Source organism: Martes martes (genome assembly GCF_963455335.1).
Source record: "Martes martes genome assembly, chromosome: 8".
NCBI lineage: Eukaryota > Metazoa > Chordata > Mammalia > Carnivora > Mustelidae > Martes > Martes martes.
Window position 1 is genome coordinate 4027258 of NC_137895.1, and position 27617 is coordinate 4054874.

At 45.8% G+C, this 27617-nt stretch overlaps 1 protein-coding gene across 1 annotated transcript in view; it reads right to left on the reverse strand.

Moving 5' to 3' along the window:
- Positions 1-27617, reverse strand: part of ATXN10 (ataxin 10) — a 159432-nt gene that overhangs the window by 68694 nt on the left and 63121 nt on the right. Inside the window, exons 8-9 of the mRNA XM_080809915.1 lie at positions 21566-21674; positions 19460-19629 (exon numbers count right to left, since the gene is read on the reverse strand). Of these exons, the coding sequence (XP_080666041.1) occupies positions 19460-19629; positions 21566-21674 (279 nt within the window). The remainder of the gene's footprint in view (positions 1-19459; positions 19630-21565; positions 21675-27617) is intronic.

Here is a 27617-nt window from a genome sequence, read left to right on the forward strand (position 1 = left end):
GGGCAAAACCCAGAGAAAAGCCAACCGAAGTAACTGAGCCTTCAGAAAGAAATACAGTCGAGGGAGACACACACGGGGGGAAAAGTTACAAGAGCGGTTCCAGAAACGCCATGACCAAAGCTGGCACGGACGGAAGGAATTCATTTACTTTTCACCCATTAACTCCAAGCTTCTCCCTATTTCTGTAACTGTTATGAGTATATTATCATTTTTGCGTGATTAATTTTTGTTGTTCAGCTCAGGTAAACCATAAAATGAGGTAAAAACATTGATTTAAATAGGAAATGCTTTAAAAATCAGAAAAACCTGGGAGTCAGAAGGTCCATTCACCTGCTGAACATCAGGACCACGCCTCCAACGTCCCGCACGGATGTGGTTTTTTAAAAAAAAAAAACAAATTATACTTCAACCCCTTAAATACAAACAGTCGCAAGCCCATCGCTCTTAACCCAGCCTCTTCTGTCTCGGCCAACATTTGAAAAAGATCTCCAAGACGACCTTTTTTTTCCAACTTTAATTAGAGACCATTTAAGACAAGCAACCACCTTCTGCCATTCCCTGGGGTGTAGCTTAAAACAGATTTTTGTGTAATTACTAATAATGACTAGGCAAAAGCAGGGAAGGAGTAGATGATACAAGAATAAAGGGCAAAGGCTTGTATCAAGTGTCCTATTCACTGGGGTTGGAAATTTCAAGAAAGGAAAGATGGGTATTTTGTAGCACAAGCTGCGTTTTAATGCTACCAGACATTTAATTTTCTCCTTTAAAAGGAGTTTATACCTATTACGCTACAATTTTATCAACTATTGTTTTGGCTTCCATGTTCCTGGAAAGGTTAGGGGGAAGCGAAGAAAGAGGAAACGTGGCATTAAACAAGAGCTCGGAGAAGCTGAACGGGAAAAGAGTAACCGTATTCGAGAAGATCCACCTGTCCATCCCTGGGAGGGCGCAGAACCTTCTCTCTGGGCAAGGCACCTGCCCCGCTCAGGAGTGAAGAGCAGCAGAGGTGCGCCGCCATGTTCTGGAAGGCATCCTCACCTCGGCTCGGACCCCGAGGTGCTCCTTGCAACTGGAAGGCCGCCACGAGCTCACCCCTCTCCCTGCGGCCGGCGTGCTGAGAGCCACGTCCCCTGCAGCCTTGCCTTTCCTGGCTGCCTCCATTCCAGTCTTCCGTTTATTTCCTGTCTTATCTCCACGCCCCACGGTGGCCTCCCTCCACTCCAGATGCCCATGGCCGACTTCCAACTGCTTCCCCTCGCTGGGGTGGGATGGGAAGGGAGCAGAGGGGATCTGCTCTAGTCCCTTCCATACTGACATGCTTAGCAGCTGGGACTAGTTTATGCTGCTGTGACAAAGAGCCCCCCCACCCCCACCCCAAGCAGCCTGAAACAACAAAGTTCATTTCTTGCTCATCTCGCTTAACAGCTGTGTGGTCTTGGGCACGTCACTTAGCTTCTCTGGCCCTCTGGGTCTTCATCTGTGAAATGGGAACAATTACATCACGAAGAGGGATGGAGTGAAGTACTCATAACTGTGCCTAGCACTTAGTAGCACTCCGTGCTAAGTGGTAACTGCTGTTACTCCCGGGAAGCTTCTGCTGATACCCCAAGTCTTAATGAGGAGCCTGAGCGCAGACTACCCGCTTCTACAGGGTAACTCTCATTTAACCATCTGTGTCCCAAACTGGACCATAAGTTCCTCGAGATTAAGAACTGCACCGGACTCCGTTTTCAGATCCCAGAGCTTAACAGGGTCTGGCACAAGGCAGACACTCCGTCAAAGCTTGCTGAGCTAAAGGGCATCGTGTGGAGTCATAATCCCTGGTTCCTGAACCAACCCCACCCGTGCCGGGTACACACACAGAGAACGATGTTACGGAAGACACGTTCCCAGAGGCCCCTGGCCTGCACATTTGCCTAAAAGCACGTGCTGAGGGTCAGGAACACCCTACGTAGACGGGAAAAACGTATGGCTTCGGGGGCCCTGTACTGGGCCACGGGGCTGGCCAAGACCACCAGGACGTGGGCCACCGCTCCCAGTGCCCGGAGTCTAAGCAAAGGAATGTGGCTGGATTAGCACAAGTCTGTCTCCACCGTAGGAAAAGAATGCGATCCAAGATTCTGCCCTGTTCCTCATTCCTTATGTAGGGCCATTATTCCCCTGCACAGAGAAGCCGGCTTCGACATGGCAGAACCTTTGGAGGTGATGAAAACGTTCTGCAGGTCTTGACTGCGGTGCGAGCGACACAGGCGTACACATTTGTCGACACCCATCAAACCGCTCAGGACATAGCTGTGTTCTGCTGTCTGGAAACGAGAGTGAGAAGCTGGCCACTAAGATCTGGCTTCCTTAGCTCCCGTGAAGGAAAGGGGAGGGGGAGGGAGGGAAAAACTGATGAACGGCGAGGAGAACCTGGGGCCTGCTGACAACATTATTAAACACTACTTACCCTGGAGTCCGTGCCGCATCAACGCCTTGGGAAGCCTTTTTCCTTCCTTCCAGCTTCAGAGCCCCGTGAAGAATGGGGGATTCTCCGCCCTGCCCAGCTCTGTGCCCCACCACCCGGCATGGCCTTCTCACCTCTATCGTAAAAACACAACTTCTCCGTTCTAGCATTTTCCCCTAGGTGCTGAGTTACTCACGGGCTAAGACCACCTCTCGCACGTCCTTTCCCCCAGCACTCAGCAGCATGCTTGGCACACAGAACGTTCTTCCTAAGTATTGGTTTCTCTGTGGATGTGTTTTTTAAAGTTCTCTTCAAACATATGAAATATACACCACCTTTAGATAAGAATGTTACTTCTAGGCAAGAATAATGTCTAAATTACATTAAATCTCGGTAACTCTGTAGAGATTTAATCCCCTCGTTTCTGGATGCGCATGAATCCTACTGTCATGATTTATAAGTCCATAAAAGCCATATATTTACTGGGAAGAATAGACAGTAAGCTTGGAATGCATAACACGGCACTAGAATTCTTGCTCTAAAGATTACTGATGCCTCAGGCTTTTAAAAAATGAGATGTCACATGACGCTGTACATCAGGAGCCTGCCTAAGTATAAAACATTACACAATGCTCTACCAATTCCACTCTACACGACCGCTCCTGGCACTCTGCTGTGAGCATGTATGCACGTGTGCGTGCGCAAGCACACAGGCCAGTTTGTGCGTCAAATTAACCTGGCAACCTAAAACCGCATCTCCAGGTCACTGTCCACACACGAAACACGGCCCTAACAAAGAATTCCCAGAGCCGTAGCCTGGTGCACAGCAGCGGCGATCCGGAGTCAGCTGTGATCCTCCCCGGGAAGGTCAGCTGGTCAACACCGATCATTTGAATCTACAGTTCTGAACCAGAAATAATGACGTCCGAGACTACAGTGGGGAGATCTCAAGCCACAAGTAGGCCATGTCACGTGCTGGGCTTTTACACGGATCCGAGATGGCCAGAAGGTCTGCAGTGCCTCCGGGAGACACGGACAGTCCACGGCCACCGCACCTGCATGCGGGGCTTCAGGGGAACTCTTGAGATGACACTTCCTGGGGCGGGGGGAAGGTGTGTGTCACAGACTTAATTTCGCAGGGGTGAGCGGGGGTGGACAATTCAGAGCCAAATGTCAGGCAAGAGCGACTACCGGGGCAGCATCGGGCTTCCCCAACCGCTGCATGGGGCCTTCCTGAGGCCACTGTGCCAGTGACAAAGGGCCACGTCATTCCCTGCCATACAAACACTGAAGTATTAAATTTAGTTTGAATGTGTACGTCTCCCTACAAAAACTGAACTTTGCGTTTTCTCTTTTATAAATTTAAGATCAATAAACAGTATACACAGAAGTCTAAGAGATGCCAATTTAATCATTATAGCCGAAATGACTAAAGCTGCTTGGAGAAGAGTACATCGGGCTCAATTTTCTAATAAAGGCAAGCCACACTGTTTAATATAAACAACTAGTTACTTACAAAGCCCCTTGGAAGTAACACTTATAAGAGAATAAAATACCAATTAATTTGAGAATTTTAATCACAATTTTGATTAACACCTAAAATTCTGAAACAATGGGACTTACGAGGTTAGTACACGCAAAGCTCCTTGAATCCTACGTGCGTGTGGGAAAAAACCCATCTTTACCGTCTCCGTATTTACCAACGCTGTACTAAGGTTTCTTCTAAAACTGTTAGGATTTCTCAAGATTACAAACAAATCTGTCTTACAGAGAAGACAGAAAGGACCCATTTCTTTCTCCCTTTGAAGTGTTGAATGAGACATCCACCCACACTCCTCGACCCCCCCCCCGGGGGGGCTGATGGCACTTGGGGCGGGGACCCAGCCTGTGCAGGGACCTTCAGGGCCATGTTCCTGGGCCTCTCCAAGGGCTCCTGCGGGAGCAGGGGGCCCAAACCGAGCAACCAGAGGCAGCACCTGGGCCAGGCGGGTGGAGGCCATGTTTACTAGAGCAGCCCTCTCTGCCCTGAAACACGGAGGTGTTTTTTTGTTGTGTTGTGTTGTGTTTTTGGCTGGGGGAGGGAGGAGGATGTAAGCGAGAGTTGCCAGGGCTGAAATTCCAGCAGGCAGGAGACACGCCCTCCCCTCCCGCTCCCAGAGGCCTGCCAGTCGGATTCTTCCTGTCAACACCCCCCTGCCACCCACCTCCCTGCTCAGACTTCCCCAGCCCTCCTCCTCCACACCCCCAGCCCCCAGGCTGTCCGTTCTGGAGCTGCAGGTGCAGACCCAAAGTCGCTCCTTGCCACAGAGAGGAGGAGGGCGTGATCCGTGGCAGAAAACATCTGAAACTGTATCTGTCATCTTAGTTACGTCCCTCACACTGGCTCCCCCCGCCACGTTCACACATCCAGCCCATGGGATTCGACAGAGAAAGTCCACTCCGCCAGCCTTCATGCCCCCAACTCTGCCATGAAAAGGGCTTCCTCTGAACATTTCCCGTTGGATTTTTCCAGTAGGGTAAACCCAACACTGTCACTAAGTCATACCCAGAAATTAGTCTCACGCTGAAGCAGTTATTCAAATGTCCAAGAGTAACATGAGCTAAGTGCAGCTTGGGGAAGGATTTGTAACATAAGATGTACAATAATACAAATAACACAAATAGTTCCACCTGAAAAGGACAATCACCTCCCCACCACACACAAGGAAGCTCCGGATTGGCCCCTCGGCTTGCGAAGGGAGCAAGGTCTCCCGCACTTGGCAGGTGAGCCGCCGCGCCCAAGGGCCTCCTCAGAAAACGTCACACAAAAACTGGAAAGGCCCTTTAAAATAGCAATTTTCTTTTAATGCTAATACTTGATTTTTCTTTACATGATTAAACAACATATATTCTGTTTGCCTATGTGTGTGTGTGTGTGTGTTATATTAGCAGATAAAATTTTCTTTAATATAGACATCTTTTTGGAAGTCTTTCAAAGCTTAAAAATCTTCTGGATAAGCAAAGAGAACCCTATTTTAAACTTAATTTACCAAAAAACTTACTCTTACACCTGAAAGATTTATACTGGGTATTCTGCAGGCCTTCGCCGAAATCAAGTCTGTGACCATGCACAGAAAACTGGAAGAATCATGTCTTTGGTTCACAATGTCCCCAGCGGACAGCTATCACAGAGCCCCAGCCAACAAGGCGTCTAGGCCAAATGTGGAGAGGAGAGCGGGTGGCCAGGAGATGGCGTGGCCCGGTCAGGAGTGTGGACCTGGAGCCGGGTTACCCAGACTCTTATCCAGCTCCCCTGCCGACTGGCTGTGCATGACTTTGAACAAGGGACTCAAGCCTGATGGGCCTCCATTTACAAATCTGTAAGGTGGGACGACAATACGGCCTAGTGTAGGCAGTGGCATGAGCATAAGCGCACTGCTAAGTGCAAGGGGCTGAGAAGACAGCTGCCGCACCATGCTTGCTTCTAACACTCTGACTGTTACTATTTGTCATTGTAGAAGTCATTTACTTTTCCAGGGTCTTGACTGAGACTTAAAATTCTCTTTTTTCCAATTGAAGTTTAAGTGCTGAGGTAACTGATGCCTTTTCTCCAAAAGAAAATGTAGGTGTCCAAGTTCTTACTAGGAGCGTCTTGAAGAGTATAAGCATAGACCACAGTGACCGGCGCAGAAGGGAAGCGTGGGCTCTCCGAACCATCTCAATGAGTCTGCACTCCGGAAAAGAGGGTAACACGTCACACAAAGATGCACAAGACCGATAAACATTTCAGGTGTTTCCCCTCCGGGGCGCCTGGGTGACCCAGTCGGTTAAGGGTCGGATTCCTGATCGCCGCTCAGGTCTTGATCTCGGGATCTTGAGTTCAAGCCCCATGGTGGGCATGGAGCCTACTTTAAAAAAAAAGGTGTTTCCCCTCCAAGGTGCATTTACACTTTACCCTAAATCTGAACTTAAAGACACAAAAGGTTTAGCATGATGGAACCACACAGAGAACCAGGGCCCTTCCTCATTCAGGGAAAAGGCAGCTCTGCGTAGACTTTTCCAGCACAAGGCAGGCTCGAGACTGCCGGAAGCCAACCTAGGAGGCTATCCGCTCTGAGGGCGAACCCGACTAGCATGGGACCACATAGGGTTCTCCTTCGTAGGGCCCCGCACCCAGCATTCCTGAGTTCAAGGATGCTGCCCGGCAAGAGAGCGCCAGCCAGTCCGTGTTCAGAAGGAAGGCAAACAGCAGTGCAACAAGGGCAAACAATGTACAAACAGCTCACGGGCAGAAAAGGACCCGAGCCTTCTCCCTCTCTTGGTTCCCATTCGTGGGTGCTGCGTGCTCAAGAGCCTGTCTCCGAGAGGCTGAGGCCCTTCTCCGAGAACTCGGGGAAGAGCATCAACCCGGAGAGGTTGCACCTCCCGGAGAGGTTGCACCTCCCGGAGAGGGAGCACCGGGCTGTGAGCCAGGCCTTTCCTTCACGCTGACCCTAGAGAGGCAGAACGACCCAGGACAGCGTGGGCTGTGGAGTTGGGCGGGATGAAACGAAACAGAGCAGTGAAAGCCCCCTCCAGGACCCACGGGAGGCATAAAAGGCAGTTATCAGTGTCATCACCACTGACAATAACTCAATCCTCACGAGAGATGCAGGTAGCATCTCACTTTATCGATGAAGAAACAGACTCTGAAAAGTTAAATGACATGTACGAGGCTTCCTTGCTAGTAAGTCAAAAAACAAATTTCAATTTTCTTTTCCCCCAAATCAAAACGTTCTCGTGCTGAAGGGCAGGGTAAGCAGACAGTCGGGGGAAGGCTCACACAGTGAACCCCGGAGCCGGCCTGCTCCCCAGGACCCAGAAGCCATCTCCTTGGCTGACAGGACTCACCTTGGTGCCTAACCCCCCATGGCTCGGGGGTCCTGGCATCACCCTGTCACTGGACAGACTTCGCATCACCCAAGATGCCAGAAACAAAAAGCCAGAGAGGTAGACAGAAGCAAAGGTGCCCAGCAGCCAACCAGGACGAAATTCCTAGAGGCTGGGTTTTCCCAACCACGGTGGGGGTGCCGGCAAGTGGTCTTCAGTCTACACAGCCACTGACAAGGAATGAAATCCCACAGTACAGACTAAGGCCCCACCAGAGGCTGCCACTTGGTGAAAACTCTGCCCGCTAGTTTAATGACACTTATGGTTTGTCCAGGATGGGAGGGGGACCGGGGGCGCTGGGCCACGACAACATGGAGGTGCCGCGTCCGCACTCACGCTGCCGGTGTGCCACTAGAACCTCTAGCCAAGAAATGACATTACTATGGAAACTGCTGAAAGATGGGATATGTGTGCCCTAACGGGTCCTAGGAGATGGAAGCAAAGGCAGATCGCTCTGTGAGAACAAGTCCACAACCCAGGGACCATGAAAACTGCTGTGAGCAAACCACAGGGAAGGAGGGAGGAGGGAGAGGGGAGAAGAGACGGAGAGACAGAGACAGAGCTAGAGAGACAGAGCAAGGGAGGGAAGGAGAGAGGGAGACAGAGATGGAGGGAAGGATGGAGGGAGAGAAGGGAGAGAGATTGGGGTTGGGGGTGACAAATGAGAAAATCATACCCCAAGAGCTAGAAATAATACAACAATCTGAAAGAGAGCAGAAGGAGGGAAAAGACAAAATGCACGGAGAGAGTGCAAGGAAGGAAATGCGGCTCCGAGAGAGAACCAAGATCACCCTCAGAGAGGAGAGATATCTTAATGCATTTACGAGGACACACAACTCCTTCAGCGGAGTTCAGAGCCCGGGGGCCGGGCACACAAAGCCCCCCACCCGCCTTTCCCCCTCCGCACCCCGGCCTCCGCCCTGAGGCCCAGCCAAGGCCAGCGTGTAGCAAGGGGATACGCACACCCCATCGTAGCAAGGGGATACGCACACCCCATCGTAAGGCCAACCGTTCCCTCCACCCGCCACCCTGCTCCTCATCCCTCCCCAAAGGCCTCGACCCCAGAGGCTCTTCTGGACGCGCCAAGGTGAGCCACTTCCACCAAGCACGTACAACACTTCCGCCCCCACTCTGAACACACACAGCATGCCGTCGCACAACCCGTTTTCACACCTGTCTCCCCCTCTACACCGCGCATTCCCTGGGAGGAAGCTTGGGGCCAAATCCATTTCTGCATTCCCCGTGTCTAGAGTCCTGGCTGATACACGGCATATGGCAGCTACATATTTGTTGGGCTGAACCAGAAGCTCTTGCCACTACGCCAAACAGCGCGCGCCTTCGCACTTGGACTCAAAATCATTCCTGACTTGACTCTTCAGTGCGGCACAGCAGCAGATCGAAATTCAAACTAAAACCCACAGCTTGAGACTAAATACCATTCCTGGTCCATTAGAATGTGATGGGTATGAAATTAAATTCTATCAGAACAAGATAAGCAATAGGCTTTTAAGAGGCTTGGGGAGGCAGTCCGACTGTGCCTTCAAGTCCTGATGAAAACAAGCCCATTATAGGGACATGGCTTTGATCCTTTTAATTTTCAGTTGCTGCCAGGGGAAAAAAAAAAAAAAAAAAGAAAGAAAGAAAGAAAGAAAAAACCCGAAATATGCTAAAGATCAAAACTGTTTCAGATGTGTGACAGACAGTGTGACAGACACCACTACTTTATTCTTCAAAAAACGTGAGAACTCTCCATTATTTGAAATCAGAACACTTTTCTCATTTAACCAAAGAAATAAAGCCTGGGGAGATAGAAAGAAATTTTCACAATGTCAAGACTTTCTCCGGGGGTGGGATACATAACAGAAAGCATAGACACTCGCCCGCTCGGCAGAGGCTCACAGACCTGAATCGCGACACCCGACGACTTGGGGTCAATTCAGATTCCGTTCCTTTGATGACGGGAAAAAATGTTCAGCGTGTTGGAAGAATACTTTCTTCTTCATATTTTCTTCTCTCCTTCCCTCCCTCTCACACACCACCCACCACCTCCATCCCGGCTACTAATTATCTGTTAGCAATATTATCCAGATCTTATGCCAACGTTTTACTTATTAAAATCTTTCAATTAAAAATATAATTGAAATTTTAACTGTTAAAGCCCCGGGACCTTGGCCAAGGAGGGGCTGAGATGCTGTGTCCCACCAGGCAGAGGAGAAAGAAGAACGTCAGGCAATAACGAGCTAAGGAGGTTCTCGTCTTATCAGGACCTCTAGCCATGCGCCCCTTCCCTTTTTTAACAGCACTTTCTTGCTATTATAAAGTAATTCACATTTGCTCTCAAGACTACAAAAAGTATACAGAAACAGAAACCTGTCCTTACTTTTACCACCCAGAGACAGCGGCTACCGATGGAGTGTATTCACTATCGCGTGCATACGTATTCGTGTGCCTTAAATCCACGTGCAATATAAACACACATGAAAGTAGGGCTCGTTCCGTACAGTCCCGTGTCCTGTTCTGAATTCCCACTGACCGCATTATCCTGAGTGCTGACTGTATCAAGAGAATGGAAGCTCTCTGAAAACACGGTTTTTACTGGATGCGTATCATCTTACCATAATTTATTTAAACATTTCCAATTGACGGAAAAGTAGGTTGTTCCTAATACAACGTAATAATGTTAAAGTAAGTCTCAGTATAAAAGCTTCGCTTATGTCCCACAAGTGGATCATCTAATTCACCCCTCACACTCACCCTCTGCCGCGAGTCCTACGATGACTCCATTTTTGGCTGCGTAAACTGAGTCACGGAGAGGATAACTGATTAGCTCGAGGTCAGCCTCGTACTACCTAGCAGAACCCAGGTACAAGCTGGTTCAAGGCTGAGTTCCTCACTTAGGCACAGTCAAATCTATGATAATCTTCATTATTTCTACTCCATAAAATATCCTTGGTTATTCTGAAAAACCAATAAACTACGACTATTCCCGAATCCCACGATCCTAGCTGTAACATTTTATTCCTTCATCAACACAACTTTATTCTGGTGGAAACTCAGCTTCTTTCGCAATTTAACCAATTACCCCCAGCTCACTGATAAAACAAGTTTTGCCTCCTCTTTGGTTGGTGGGCTCCCCTGTCACAGGCCAACTTCTCGGGGGTCTGCTTCCAAAGAACATGCTCTCTTCCACTAACACATACACTCCATACACTGCTGATTATTTCAGCCGTAGATTTTAATACTCCTAAGAAAATTCCCCAATTAGTTTCATGTTTTTTGTCAAAATTCTGGTTTTTTTCCCTTCAGTGGGATTTTACCGGCCTAGCAATTAACAGACGTACGGGTTTAAAGACAATAGTTCTACAATATCCCACTTTTCCACCAAGCAACAAGATACTTCTCTCAGCTTATGTGGCTGGTTTTCCTTCACCTGAAGTCTCAGATATTTTCTGTTATGGATACTGTGAAATAATTGTTTTTACTGTTAAACACAAATCCGTTTAAAATCCCTGTTGTCTAGAAACTGATCAGAGGGCGCCGTAAAGAAGACGGAGTGGCAGTTGAGAAAACTGGATTCCGGGCTTTTATAAACTGCTGAGTCACCCCGGACAAATACTCGCCCGGTACCTTCCCTCTAGGTCTGGAGGCTGTGGGTAAACGCTGCTTCTCAGAATGCACAGCACGCCCCAGAGACATAGTTCTCTACACTAACCCCCAGGGGAGTTGCGGACGCCCCGGAGCACTTGAGACGACAAAGCAGCCCAGAGGAACTGAGCCTGAGCGCTGTTCCGAAGGGCTCTGCCGTCAGTGCCCCCTGCGCGGCCGGACTAAAGGTGCCGGCTCTAAGGATTCACACAAAGGTGGTCACAGATCTCAAATGACAGGCCTCAAAGGATCAAGAGATGCTCCCTCTGATGAGTGCAGAAACAGTGGAGTCCCAGTCTTAAGAGTTTGGCCCTGGACCTGGAATTCAGGCTTCGATCACTCCAAGCAAGGAACTTAACTCCTCCGGGCTTTGATCAGCCAGTTAAATGGGGCACTCATCCAGAAGGCGGCACACAGGGGCTACCCCAGACTGGGTGCGAGCTGCCTTCCAAGAGCTCACGGCCACAGCCCAGTGAGGAAGACAGTGGAGGTGGCGGCATCGCCCGCATGGGCCTGGGGCCCAGTTTGTGTGCAACAATCAAGTAACAGACAATGGCAGATCCTTCCATTTTATTTACATATGCAGTACGGTTCTTCCTTTTAAATAATTTACCTCTTTTCTGCAAAAGAACAAGATGATCACTCTAGACGAGACACAAAAAGGGGTTTGGGGCCTTTAAAAAGGAAAAATTTACAGCTGCGCCAGGCTAAGCCATGATATGTGTCCTCCAGATAGGAATGTTAATTTTACCTACTGTAACAGGAACTGTAGGTTCAGGAAACTAATGGTGACAGCTTGATTTATGAATTTTGACATATTTCTTGAACTGGGATTACATTACAAAGAAGAGGAATTCTAAGCAAGCCGGATCTTGCCTATACATTCAATCTTCGAATCAATAAACTGGGGTTCTGTGCAACTTGTTTCTGACAGAGGAAAAACACACGGGCTCACCGAGACAGGCCACAGGCCCGTCATTTGAAAGTTCTTAACATGCTCCCAGAAGCGAGCTAGAATGGATTTGGGGATCCACACAGAAAACACTTGGGCTCTCTACAGGACAGTAACCAGAGACAAATTCAACACAGAGAGTGGGTGTGGTCAAACGGACAGGGGAAATGAGGATTCTCAGCCTGAAGAAAGTTCTCACATTTGATTCACTTTACTAATCCTCCAAAAAGTCCTATTAAAAAAAGTGATGAACACAGAATACAGAACGTGAGGATTACCTTAAACTTCGTAAATACCTGTGAAATGCTGTCTACAAGCTTCTATTTCAATACACAGCCTGGGAGACACTGGCGTGAGCCAGAGCCCCTCAGAAGAGAAGCTGAGTGGCCGCACACGTGCCATCGGACACTTCACATACGTGATCACAGCTCCTCCTTCCAGCCCCACGGGCAGGCGTCGGGGTCCCCGTTCTACACACACAGGAGCTGAGAGTCAGAGAGGTGAGATCATTTGTCCAAGCTACATGGCTGAGATGGTGAAAGCATGAGGCCGATCTCTGGGTATCTAACCACGAGGTCCTGCCTGAGTTCTCCCAACTACCCAAAGCTTTCCGTACGCACATCTGTGTAACCGAACGTGACACACCGCGTAAAGACAGAGGAGCCACGGATGGGTGAGCCCGCTGCGAGGATGTTTTCAGCAGCCTACCTGGAATTCCCCAAGCAGTCAGACGCTGAGGAATGCCATGGAAGATTCCAGTAAAAGGGGAAAAATATGTCCCTGGCAGAGAGTACAGATGACGCCATGATCAACCAGGAAGAGCAGGTTCATGAAAAACGAATCATCAAGGAAGAAGCGAGGAACCCCTGGTTGGGGGCTGAGGGGCGGGGGGAGATGGGCAGAGAGGGGGAGAGGGAGGACTAGGAACTGGGCTGGCCAAGGTAAAGGGAGTGACGCCCAAATCCAACCTCGCATGACCTGCCAGGGGTCACTTATATGTGTGTATTACACCTGAGCCGTAAGTAACAGCACACGTACCGGAAACAAGCTGGAACCCACAACCAGTACTGTATTTACATACAGAAAACAGAGGGGACAAGTGCAGGATAAAGCAGGGCAGTGACAGTGGTGGGTACAGGCTGGAGAGGAGAGTGTGGGTGGAAAGCCGTTCTGCAGTCATCCGAGAAGGTTCTGCAGAGAAGGCAGCTTTCGACCTTGAGACCTAAAGGGCAAGCTAAGGTCACCTGGGGAAAGAACACTGGCTGGGAACACAGCGCCCCCTAGCACGGGCCGAGAGTGCAGGCGCCGGGTGGGTGTGGGGACACAGCGCCTGGGGCCCACGGTACTCCCACCCCGACCTGGCATTCGTTTCTCTGCACAACCACCAGTCACCTGGGGAAGCTGAGGAGTCAGCCTCCAGTCGGCCCGCACAGGTGCAGGCACCAGCCAGCACGAACCCTAAGAGCAGCAACCTAAATGAAATGACGAGGGAACAGCAACCGATTGCTTAAGCTCCATGATCTTAGAGGCAGGTGCGCTGCTGGAGAACACGCCAAACGGAAATCATAAAATAAGGGTTTAACAGTTTGCCCGCTCTTGACCCCTGGCATCCAGATGTGAAAACCTGAGGGTGCCCATCACCCTCCCAAAAAAAGGAGCTAAAAAATCATCATGTCATGAATACTTAGCAACTGTAAATGTAGTCGAAAACTTTAAGATTAATGAAAAAAGCATAGTCAGATCTACAAAGCCTAAAATTTGGATTAAAAACGTACCATCTAACTCCTTAGAAATACTACACTAGGTAGACGTTCTTAGAGTCTAAAATATAGATATGGTCAAATAAGTCACACAAAAATAAGGCAAATTACAGTAAGCTAGAGTATATTCAAATATATGGTAAACATAAAGGATCTTCAAAAATAATTATAGAACCCAAAATTTAGAGGAACATTGCCTTTCATTTGGAAAGGTATTTTCTTTTTACTACGTCTCTGTTCTCAAACACAGTAAAGAAATTTTATAGTAAAATATACACTCCTTGAAGAGAAACTATGTTCAGTACATAGGGGACACTCGACAAATCTTTTATTTTTCATTGTTTCAAAGATTTTATTTCTTCATTTGAGAGAGAGAGAGGGAGAACACATGCAAAGAGGAGGAAGAGAGGGAGAAGCAGGTTCCCCGCTGAGCAGGAAGTCCTATGTGGGGTCTCGATCCCAGAATCCTGGGATCATGACCTGAGCTAGACGCAGAAGCTTAACAGCCGAAGCCACCCAGGCACCCTCCACAAATATTTTTAAAATAAATTCGCACTTAAGAAAAGTCTACCGAATGCCAACAATGTGGGAGGCACAGTTTAGATGTTGGGAATAATGGGCAAATCATTTTAATGAAAAATATATTAGAGATGTTTTCATGTTTATAAATGAAACCTACCTTCGTAATAGGTCATTCTGAGCTGGGACTCAGAATTGGCCAAACACAGTTTCCGGTCTTCACATCTGAACTTTTCCGTACACTACAGACTTATTTTTAAAATGCAGCCACGGATGTAATGAAAGCTTACTGTGTGCATATGTCTGAACACATGGGATCGAACGTACGTGTGAACGCTGGGCATCTTCTCTGCCAGGAAGGAGGAGAAGGAAAAGAAGCAACTGAGCAGCATTTCCACAAAACTTTTGGCAGAATGGACGCAATAATTCAAACTGTGGCCCAGCTTTTAAATCAATACGGTTTCTTTGCGGGAGAAATGAAGGTAGACAAACTAGTTCATTTGTCTATCCGCTCTGGGAAAAAAAATGCAATCAGCTTTTATGGAAAAAAACAGCAACCATGTTTGGGTTTTCTTCTCATCAAGAATTCACTCAAAGCATTTCTGACAAAAGCAAAGAAAGAAGAAGGGGAGGAAAAAAAAGCACACCATGCATTCCTTACGCTAACAAAGAGGAAGCCAAAGAATGCTTTCTTGGTGTTTACAGCATTAACACCCATGTGCTTCTTACAATAGAAACCAAAACAGAATCTCCATTTCAGGCCCACAAAGGTTTAAAAGTAAACTAATCAGTACAGATGTAGCAAGGAAATACTGTGTTTTGCCGAGCACAAAAAGCAAGGTAAGAATAGAAGTCACCAAGGGTTTGGGAACAGCTCCCTACTATGACCTGGGAAAGGGAAGTCCGGCTACTCCTTTACAATCCAGGAAACACTACAATTCATTATGTGTGCAGACTTAAGAGTTGAAGATCCATGGGAGGACAGGGAAGTAACTTCCTGAGTCAGCAGATTTTTCATCTGAGGCCAGAAACATCTGACTCCCTTAAATACAGCTCCAAGACACAAACACACAAGGGGGTTTATCACCCGTCCTATCATGATGGTGCGGGCCAGCCCCCGTCCGTGCTTCCAGGGGGCTGCTGCTGGCCCAGCCTGCCCCGAGGACCACACCACTCACCCGCTCCTCTCTGACGGGCCGATTACAGTGACTCTGGTCTCCCCCAGGGAAGGCAGAGCAGTGGTTCCCATTCAATAAACACCAACGGAACACTAAATCATGGTCTCTCTGAGCCCTAGTCTCCTCATTTAGAAAATGATGGCAGCTTTCCGGAGTTTTCCACAGAGACATCCTAAGGCTCCAACAAACCAATGCGGATGTAACAGGGAAACTAATCCTCTGTAACAGGGAAAGGGCCACCCAGCTGTACAGGGCACCATCCTGTAGGTGGGTACCACATTCGATGAAATGAACGAAAGGACGAAGACAAGCACAGAGACCCAGCTGGCCTCAAACAGCTTCTGATTAAACCTCAGAGCAACTGGGAGTGCACGAAGATCTAGGACAATCAGTCAATCACCTTGGGATCCTAGTTCAGAGAGGCAAGGAGAGTCCCCAGGTGCTCCTTCAGTGAAAGCTTCACAGGAAGAGATACCGGTCTGTCTTCTCCATCAAAAGACCCCCAGCGCTGGGAACATGCACATTTGATGAATGGATGAGTCAGAGACAGAGATGTGATTACTCAGCAGTGCCAGACTCAAACCCAGAGCGGGCAGAAGGGGCCTGGCTAGCCTCGTAGACACAGATACACCAGCCTCTAGCATCTTTGGTGGGAAGTTGATCAGGAAGTCTGCTGACTTCCTCTTCCTCGACTCCCCCGAGAAACTCCTAAATGAGGCACCGTGGCCCAGCGGGGACAGCACAGGCCCAGCAGCTTAGTTGGACAAATCTAAATTCTACTCTGAACAATGCAACTCACCTGACACTTGACAGCCTCTCCTGAATGTGGTTGGCAGAACCTGCTTCCCACGGCTGATACAAAGACCCAAGTTGATAACATATGTAAGTCGCTATGCACAACTGTGGGATGTAGTAATAAACATGAAACAGGTCTTCAGACCCTCCTTCCGGGTAAAGGATGAACCAAATCTGGTTAGAGGATACAAAATCCCCTGAACTCAAATCTTTAGTCTTAGAGCAGAGACAGAGCCAAATTCCCCCTTGGGCCCAAATCTGGGTAAAAGTGGGACAGTCATCTGGACAATACAATGAGAATTAACAGCCTGGTGAGAAAGACTGCACGACATTATCATCCATTTCTCTAAAATCGTAACTAAAGTCATCTTTAGGGCATGTGACCTCTATCCTTTGAGGCAACAATGGGCAAGGTCAAGGTCTGTCACAGCCAGCCAGAATGAGGATTTTGTTGGCATAGGTAAGAGAGGAGGAGAAACAGAGGCATTCTTAAACTCAAAGAATGAACGTCTTCATACCTTCGAGAATGTTTGCTCAGAAATCAGCAGTGCTATTAGCAATGGCACACGTGAAGGAACACAGCCCGACTTCCTGTGAGCCCCGATGACCTCTCCAGAGCAGCCCTTGGCCACACTCCGTATTTACTCACGGCGCAACCCGATCCTGACTTTGGTGAGTTATTTCATAAGCCTTTTAAGGGTTACTACATATTGTTCCTATAAGAGGCCAATCCAAATTAGCAACAAAAGAATAGTTAAACACAAGAAAAACCACCTCTTTTGTGATCCTCAAGAAAGGCAGTCTTGGCCATTAAAAAGGCAAAGTGTTTTATTCTCTATCAACTTTCTCTTAGAAAAATCGGTCCAGTAATTTTCCAGGGTGGGGAGGGGATTAGTAGTCTTCCACTCATGCCTGTTTGAAAATGCGGAAGCGTCGAACCGGTACACACCTCAGAGCAAGTTCTCTGGCATTTGGTTCTGGGCCGTGTCCTGCCCTCAGAGGCTGCACAACACACCCGCCTCCAAATGTCAGCACCTAAAGATGACCGCTGTATTTCCAGTCTTCTCTCTGCTCTCCAACTGGGTGATTCCTACTGTCCTGTCTCCAAGCACACCGACTCTTCACTCTGCCATCTCTACGAAGTTATCAAGCAGATCAGTAAAATTTCTAAATTTTGTTTTGGATACTGTATTCTTCAGTTCTAGGACGTTCCATCTGGTTCTCTTTTTGGTGTCTATCTCTCTGCTGACTTAACGCTATCTTTTTGTTCATTAGATGCATACCTTCCTTTATATCCTCGAGCATAGTTACAATTGCTTTGAAATCTTTGTCCGCTCAACCAGCCTCTGCGTCACTGTAGTCTCCGCTGATTGTCTTTTTTCTCTTGGAGAATGGGTCATATTTTCCTGTGCCTAGAGTAAGCCTGAATGGTACCTTGGACATTGTGAATGCTATGCTGGGAAAACTCTAGATTCTATTATATTCCTTAAAATAGGTTGATATTTTTATTTTAGCATTTTTGGGTGCAATTACATGGTCAGCTCTGGTGTGGCAGCTCAAAACTCAGGACGATTATTTCAGCCTTAGCTCAGCTGCTTGGATCCTGCCCTATGTGCATGGTTCAGACATCTGCATGGATTCAGACAGCTGATACACAGAATTTGAAGCTTGCTTTGTCCTTCCCACGGGTCCCTCCTTCACTTTCCAATGGCTGTGCTTAACTCCAAACTGCCATTTCTTCTTTAGGATGAAGGGAGTGCAGATTTTCTCTAAGAGTTTTAAGTGCCCTGCATGGTACACACGCTATGCCCCTGCCTTCTTCTGAGGGGCGATCGAATTCCAAAATCTGCCTGTTCGTGTCTGATTATCTTCATACTGCTGTCTTTTGTCCAGAGTTTAGAATTATCATTTGCAGGGAAGGTGTAGTCCAACAGTAGCTTACAGGACCATTACATGGTCCTTACAGAACCCACATGACATTTCCCGCCCCCCCCCCCCAATCTGGGACTATCCCTCACAATCTTGTGGGTCACAAATTCAGAAAGGGTTCTCGCAGGCAGGCCGTCGCCGATTCATGCGGCATCAGCCGTGCAACTAGGAAACTAAGGAACTGCACAACTATCAGAAGAGCTTCCAAGTCGGTCTCCTGCTCACAGGTCCATCACCTTGTTCCCTGGCACGGCTCTCTCTCTCTCCTCATTCCACCTCACCCTCCAGGGCTTCTCTCCATGCAGACTGAGCAAATCACGGCACGGTGATCTCAGGGGATCTATACATCTGACACGGTGAGCCGGCTTTGACGAGGCTAGAAATGGAATATGCCAGACCCATCCAGGCTCTATCAGAAACGATACAAGATCACACCCAGCACATGTGACTAGTCAAAACAGAGGCTGAGCCCTCCAGACTGAAGAAAAGGGAGAAACAAATGCTAATCCTTGCTGGGAGGATGGCAAAGTCACGCTGCAGGCGCGCTCTTGCAGCCGTCTTGGAAAAATAGGATCTGCCACGTACGTATTTGATATTTGATGAAACAAAACAAATGCTGCCCGGAGAAAAACACGAGGAAAATTCAGGTAGGCTAGTTAGTTTAGTGTGAAGCATGAGGCTAGTTAGTTCAGTGTGAAGCATGTGGTCCAATTCTCCTGCCATCTTGTTCATCACCTTCTCACGTCCTCAGTCTAGCGACCTCTAAGCTATCCGGCACAACAGAGGTTTCCAATGGCAGTCTACTGAGTTTCCAAAGATTCAACACTTAAATAGTGTATCAATTTCAAAAGAGAAAGAAATGCTTATTTGCTATCATCCATTAAGGGTAGGTCACGATGAAAGTTTTGTTTGTTTTTTGATTAAGATAATGGTCCATAATAACTACGATTTATGAAATGTCTACCATGTGTTTGAAAATTTCTAGGCACTTCAACTACCTGTTTTAATTCACTGTTCTCTACATGATTTAAGAGTGTGTTTAAATGCACCAGCTTAGGACACGCATCGACAATTTAGGAGAAAGGAGATGGGCTCAAACACACTAAAGAAAAATTACAATGCAAATTTACAAAAATACAAACCCTGATATAAACAAATGTGACCTAGGATGCGTATCTGTGGGAATGTGTGCACATACATATTATTTTAAGCTACCTTCCGAACACTGAAAAACGTTCATTTCAAAAAATGGATATAGTCTAAATTCTAAATACCATATTCTCAACAAAGCCATATGTATATGTCACATGCCGGGAAATCATCTTACCTTGTTTTGGTTGTCTTTATTCTTATAACACAGATTTCCAATCAGACGAATGAGATGAGACTTAAACCCCTCCCCCACACTGGAGATGTCACCCTCCGCCCTTATGCAGCCACTGCTACTGAAGATGCTTGCGGTGTCATCGCCAGCTACGTGAATCAGTCTCAAGAGATCTGTAATGAAAACAGGAAGCTTTATTTTCCGTAAGAAAATTTTTAGTATTTTGTACCGATTTTCCAGATACAAATCTAACTTACATTAATGGACGGAAATAAAATAAAGGTGGAATACGGAATACCTTTACTTATTAGAAAACTCTTCTTTTGCTTGAAATTTTTTCATGACTCTGGTTTTGGGGCGATAAGCCATAATGATTATCCCAACTCGGACTTTCTATTTATCCACAAAGAAAAAAGTTAGCTAAAACTTTTCTGCCATCTTTCTTTCTTTTTTCAAAGATTTATTTACTTATTTATTTGAGAGAGAGAGAGAGAGAGAGAAAGAGAGCATGTATGCGCCTGCATGTGCATGCACGAGGGGAGAGGCAGGGGGCAAGCAGACTTCCCACTTAGCTACAGAGCCCAACACAGGGGCTCAATCCCCCAACCAGGAGATCATGACCTGAGCCGAAACCAAAAGCCTAACTGAACGAGGCACCCAGGTGCCTTCTGCAATCTTTCTTATAAACAGGTTTCCAATCCCAAATTCTTTATGAAGGAACTCAGGTGAGAACTACAGTCAACTACATCTAAAATACAATCAGTCCTATTCTGTAATGAGCTGTATGACAGAAACTAAGAAGTAGGTTGATTTTTTTCTCATTGTCCAGATAACTGAAAGGCAACATGTACTCTCCCTAAATCTATTCTAGCTATATTCAAAAGAAGTAACAATATTATGCTCTATGAAATGTCTCTAGACAGCATATGAAAATAGATCATCTTCCAGAAGCTGTGTTTAAGTGTTTCCACATTATCTCATTTAGCACCCTCACAAACCTATTAAATGCAAGTATTGTGATGCCTGCGGGGCTCAAGTTGGTTATGTGTCTGCCTTTGGCTCAGGTCATGATCCCAAGGTCCCGGGATCAAGTCTCACATCGGGCTCCTTGCTCAGCGGGGAGTCTGTTTCTCCCTCTGCCTGCTGTTCCCCCTGCTTATGCACTCTCTCTCTGACAAATAAATAAAATCTTAAGAAAACAAAAAAAAATGAAAAAAGCAAGTATCACTTTCCCAATTTTATCATGAAGAAATCAAGCTCAGAGAAGTCAGTAATCTGGCAGAGTTGGGATGACAACCCATGTCTGCCCCTGGCTCCAAGCAAACATTTTTCTAGAAAGATTCTGTTTCCCAGGTTTGTGGTGTTTCATTTTAATTACCACTAAAAGCACTGCACTCAAAATGAAACACTGACATGAGAGTCTAAACATCTCCTATAGCTCACTGCTGAGTCATCTACACACCTCGATACAAATTCATCATTCTTAGCATACGCATCTCCACAACAAGTATAATCCTTTTTTAAAGGAAAAAAATAGCAAACAGTGAATAACAACACCATAAGCATGGCTAACCACAAGAACAGGTTCTACTTGAATTATTTTGCAAATAGCTTTTTAGCAAAGATGGTATGCCAACCAATGGTTAAGAACCAAATACATAATCGCTAGGTGTAAGGCACTCTCCTTTGTGCCCTATAAAAGTAACTGGGAAAAATATACTTAACAAATTTGGAAAACGAATATAAAAATCACCATCATCACTGCTGAAACTACCCCCATCACCAAACCGTCCCTCACCATCATTACCCTCCTACCACGTTGCCACAACACTACTAAGGAAATGTCCACAACATATACCGTGGGTAACAGGCATCAGTATTCCCATCTACTTGGTCAGGCATCCTGACAGCAGGTAAGTGGCAGAAGCCAGAGCTGGGATCAAAACAGTGATTCTTCCTCCCTCCCACCAAAAAAATATATTTTTTTAAATATCTCAAAAATATACCAATACGATGAAAATTAAGGATCTGTGTTTGGGCTTACATTTCAGCATGACAAGCCAAAGATTCCTTAATTACAAATATTAGCAGGTGGGATACTTCACTCACCAATCACTCTTTCCAGCAAGCCAGGAAAAACCTGCAGATAACTGAGCAGATCAGTATTTGCGGTCATTTCACACAAGACATCGAGAAGCCGGATTGTGGCCAACGCCTCCTAAAAATAGAAAGCATGACTTTTAAGTCAAGCTAAATGATTTGCAACTGTTATCGGTAACGGTAAAAGAAAGGAATATTATGGAAAATATTAAAGAGCTGGTGCTGGGAAAGACAGCCTCGAACAAGAGAAAACAAAACGACCAAGAACGAAACACAAGTATTAAATCTGAACGTGAACGATCATTTTTCCTAACAGCAACATCTGCCATCAAGAACGCGAGATTATGTGTCATTATGTGTCTTCTTGGAGCGAGGAGTCAGAAAAGTTCTTATTCAAGCAAAAATACCTTCCAACAGTGGAATAAATGTTCAAAATTACTAGCTACATACATAACATTTATGCAAATACTTTCTTTTTAAAGCATTCCCAGCAAGCAAATTCTACTTTAAAGATACAACTAGCCCACGAAATACATTAATTTCTTGTCCACAGGAATCCTGTAAAATGCTGTGGTTGAAAGAACTCTGGCGGCAAGAACACGCATTATTTCTGGGTAAATATAAACCTTTATGCAGTATCTTACAAGGCTGGAGAAGATAACGTTATTTGAAAACATTAGTTCACATGACTACTCAATAATTGATCATCAACGGACCAAATGAACCAGAAACGACCAACTACACGGCGTTAGGTAATCTGAAGAAAGTGGTAAAATCCAATTTTATACAGATTTCGACCCTCATTTTTAAAGTGCACATTATTTGGCAAAATGTGGTAGATGCTATAAATTCAGGTCATAAAGATAACATTCTTCAAAAGAAAAATAAACTACTTCCTTTAGTTAATTCTAAACCTGTACTTACTATTCTCTAGTTAGGAGATTTGAAGGTAATATCTAATCTACCATTCTGAAATCTCAAAAGAAACCACAAGAAACAACGTATTTTTAAAATTATTTGTTTGTTCGTTTGTTTAGAGGGAGAGAGCGAGTCCCAAGCAGACTCTGCACTGAGTGCGGAACCCGACACGGGGTTCGATCCCATGACCCAGCAGTAGTCATGACACGAGCTGGAATCAAGAGTCGACGCTCAGCTGACTGTGCCACCGGGGCACCCCACAACACACATTTTTAATGCCCTGTATCTTTAATTTTACTCTAGCTTTCACTTGCTCATGAATGAGTTAAGGGAAATATCCAGATGAGAAGGTGGAGATCAGAGCTACATTCAGAAGACTCCTGAGCAAACCCACAGACGTCGTGCAGTGTCGGCACCCTCTCTGTGAATGGGCTGCCCAGTCAGCTGCCCAGACTGTCACCTGTGGATGCCATTCCCCCTTCAAGAAGTGGCTGGCTGGCTGTAGATCTAGGTCAGAATATGTGTCATGGGATCCTGGACACCCTGTCATGCCAGACAGCAAACAGGCAATAGAGACATCAGGATCACGTTGGAAGGAACCAGAGGCAGACTGAGGAGGCACCCACTGGCTGGCAATGGCGCATTAGAACACGAGGGAGAATTACAGCTAAAACGGACTGAAAATAAATCAAGTGGTTTCAAGGGTGCCTGGGTGGCTAGGTCGGTTAAGCGTCCGACTCTTGCTGTTGGCTCAGGTCACGATCTCAGGGTCCTGGGATCGAGCCCCACGTCAGGCTCCATGCTCAGCGGGGAGTCTGCTTCCACTCTCGTGCTCTCGCTTTTTCTCTAAAACAAATAAATCAATCAATCTTAAAAAAATAAAAAAGGAAATCAGGCAGTTTTAAAACTATGACATCACAACAGCGATGAAATTCAAACAAAACCGGGGCACCTGGGTGGCTCAGTGGGTTAAAGCCTCTGCCTTCGGCTCAGGTCATGATCCCAGGGTCCTGGGATCGAGCCCCACGTCGGGCTCCCTGCTCAGCAGGGAGCCTGCTTCCTCCTCTCTCTCCCTGCCTGCCTCTCTGCCTACTTGTGATCTCTGTCTGTCAAATAAATAAAATGAAATATTTGAAAAAAGAAAAAAAAAGAAATCCAAACAAAACCACCTCACAGCTGATGCCGTAAAACCAGCTCACTACTTTGAAGACTGGGAATCAGTTTATACCTTGTACAACCTAACAGTTGATGAGAAGTTTGTAAATGCTAAGAGTCAAAATACCACCATTCCACAACCCCCCAAAGAATGAACCAATCCAGGTAACATCACAAAAGACAAACCAGACATTATCTGCCTCTTGATGAAAGCACGTATTACCAACAATACAACATTACTGGAAAAAAGGACACAAAAACCTAACCCGGATGTGAACAGGCTCTCTGGAATTATTATCGTCAGTCAGAGGAACGCAAGGGAAAGAGGAATGTGTTAAACACCACCATGGAGAGAAAATCAGAATTCAAACTGCAGAAAACTCTCCAGGAAAAACGGCCCAGGTTCTTCAATAAACATGCTAGCAGAAGAAAAAAGGAGAAAAAACAAAAAGGAGCGGGCAAGAGTGGAACATGTATACATTAATGGGTATTTGGGACACAACCACCGATTGTAACGCACGGCCTTTGTTTGTATCCTGATTCGAAGAAATAAACTTGAGCAAAATTATTAGATGATGGGGGAAAATCTGAGTGTTATTTACTTGATATTATAATTATACTGCTAATTTTTTAGGTGTGCTTATAGTTGACTTGGGTGTGACTCCTCATCTTTTTTAAAGATACATATAAAATGATGCACTGATGAGACATGTTCAAATTTTGCCCCAATCCAGGGCAGTTACCACATGATCGGGCTAGGATCATGGACAGAACAAGAGTGGTAATGAACTGACATGGGTGACAGGGTTTGGGATGCTTTTCTCGCTCAGTCTGCTTGAAATCTGCCATGATAAAAAATAAGAATAAAATCAGAGAGTTGGAAGGGACCACGTAGATGTTTCCTTCCAGCTCCTAAATTCTATAAATTAATCTGGTTCCACCTAACACATCCCCAATCTTAATTATTAGAATCCTTTTATTAATAGTGTGTTCCTAAGGAGCATCTGGAAACCAACAATGAAGAAAAAAAAGCCAGGAAAATGATTCTCTTAAAACCTAAGGGGAATATTTGAGATGCCCTTCTAGTATTTGTTAAGTATCATACAACTGTAGTCATTACATCGGGCACTGGGGAAAACAGACACAGGAACATCAAAGGAACAAGCCTCCACAGCGGGCAGAAAAGGGGGGAAAAAGATTAGTCTCCTGTCCAGATCATCCGTCTGGGTTAACTTTCCCCGTTGGAGTCTTTGAACAATTTTACAATATTCGAAGTTGTAGAAAAGTGATAATGGAGCAAATGACTCTTGTCTACGGAAACACGGATTCCTTGGGTCTGGCTGGAATGCAATTAATTCCTGCCTTGTGCACAGACCAGCATTTGCACCTACGGGTCACACCACTCCAGCATTCTTTCATTGCATATAAACACGTGGCTCTCAGAATTCTTTGATAGCTATTAGTATCTCACTGGTTCTCTTTGTAAAACATCAGAAACACAGAAATGGATCCCAAAACATACAAGAATGTAATATATGACAAAGGTGGCATTAAAAAACAGTGGAAAGGATGAGATTACTCACTAAATGGTACTGACATAACAATTAACAGCTACCATTTGGGGAGCGCTAACCAGGTACCGATCAGTGTAGTAAATGCTTACGTCAAAATACTATTCATCTTCCAGGCAGAGAAACTGGGGCACAGAGGATAAGCAACTTTTCCAAGATCACACACCAGTAATAGAGGAAATTAGGATTCAAACCCAAGTGGTCCTTTACCAAAGATTATAGAATCTTGAATCATCCAAAGCCAGAACCTGGATCTATACTTCCCTCCTTGCTCAAAAAGAAATTCAGTTAAAAATGTGGATCAAGTACTAAAAGGATGAGCACATGCAGGTGGATACTTTCACAACCTAAGTGAAGATGGTTTTACTGAATATGTAAAAAACTTCAGAAACCATAAGGATAAAATTGGTAAGCTTAACTAGATTGAAGACAAAAATATAAACTTCTAAAAGGCTGAGAATACCATAAGTAAATTCAAAGAAAAAATTAACTATGGAGGGGAAGTTTCCTGTATATATGACAAAAACATTATTAAATGTATTTTAGAAGGTAACCTAACGTGAAAAACCAATTAATATGCTGGACACTGAAAACAGTTCCAGAGAAATGGGAATTAAATCAGATCAGGGAAAGGCTGTAAACCCATATATTCCCATGTTCTTTTGTCTGGCATTTACAAGTATTTCCAAACATTTTAAATCAACAGACGCTTTGACTCAGCGATTCAACATCCGGGAATTTACAATTACAGATTTACCTGCCCAAAATGGCAAAGATGTCCACGCTACATACAGCATTACCTGTAAAGGTTTGAGGAAAAACCCTGGCAGCAATTAAAGTGTACGGCGACAGAGAACAAACAAGAAAATCCCATCTCCTCTGTCCAGTGGAATTCTGCTCAGCTGTGAGGGAGAAGGAGGTGAAGGCACGATCAGGTGTTAAAATGGAAAGATGTACGAGACACTGCAGGCTAGGTGAAAAAAGAAGTTGAAGAATAAAAAAAGTATTGTTAAAAAAAATAAAAAGAGGGGTGTCTGGGTGGCTCTGTGGGTTAAGCCTCTGCCTTCAGCTCGGGTCATGATTTCAGGATCCTAGGACTGAGCCCCGCGTCGGGCTCTCTGCTCAGCGGGGAGCCTGCTTCCCCTCTCTCTCTCTGCCTGCCTCCCTGCCTACTTGTGATCTCTGTCTGTCAAATAAATAAATAAAATCTTAAAAAAAAAAAAAAGAAGAAGAACAACCAAAAAAACAGGTGTTTACTTACAAAAACCTCAGAGAAAAAAGTATATATTGATATGTCCATAGAAAACACACAGGGGTTGGACGGGAATGATGACTTTTGTTTCACTGACTTCAGTGTGAATTTTTTGTATTTAATAAGCAAATATTATTTGCACAATACAAATATTTAATCCCTTATCGGTCTGTGCAATGAAAGATTACCCTTTCTTATTCCACAAGTATTTATTAAATACTATGTTAACAGATACTACAGATACCACAACGTAAGTTAGGCACTGCACAGAACAAAAGAATGAACGACCCCCCACCTGAGGATAATTCTTGTAACAGATGAATACAAGAAGCTACAGAACGAAAAAGAATCTGTTTAACTTCCAGAGGAAAGGCCATGCCCCCTACAAGTGACAGGACTAAGACTCAAGGTAAAGCTGGACTGAACCCTAAGTCCTACGGAGAAGCAGCGCCTTCACGCTGACAACAATGTTCTCAGACACTGGAAACAAGTACCCAAAGATACCAAAGCCAGAAACACATATGTTCATGTGAGGACCCGAAACTATTTCTATTAAGGAAGACTGAGGACAAGCCTCGGGATTTGAAAGCCAAACGATTACACAAATACACAACAGATGACCCCGAGACAACATTTTCACTCCAGTTTTTTGGTCACAGCCTCACGGGACCCTTACTGGGTATACTGTCCTAGGGACATCACAACTGGGTAAGCGAGAGGTTTGCCGGTCTGCTGGCTGTGGGGAGAGGGAAGAGGAGGCAGGAGCGCAGAGCGCTGATCGGCAGCCGCTGCTGACCTCCACCGCAGACATACTCCCACCACGGCGGATCGCAGGCTACCAGGAGTTCAACAGTCAGCTCACGGATTTCTGAATATTAACTGACTCTTGGTCAGCCCGTACAGGCCGGCTCCAGTAGACCACTGGGTATATGGTACATTTAAATACCGAGGTGGGAGATCACCTTAAAAATGACTGTGGCTTTTTTAAAAACATCTAACTGAAAGGAGAACACATACACACTAATATGTCCAAGTCATGACTGTATAGATCAATGAATTTTTTAAATTTTTTTTATTCATTTGAGAGAAGTGAGAGAGCGAGCGAGAGTGAGAGCGTGAACAGAGGGGAGGGTCAGCGGGAGAGAGAGAAGCAGACTCTATACCA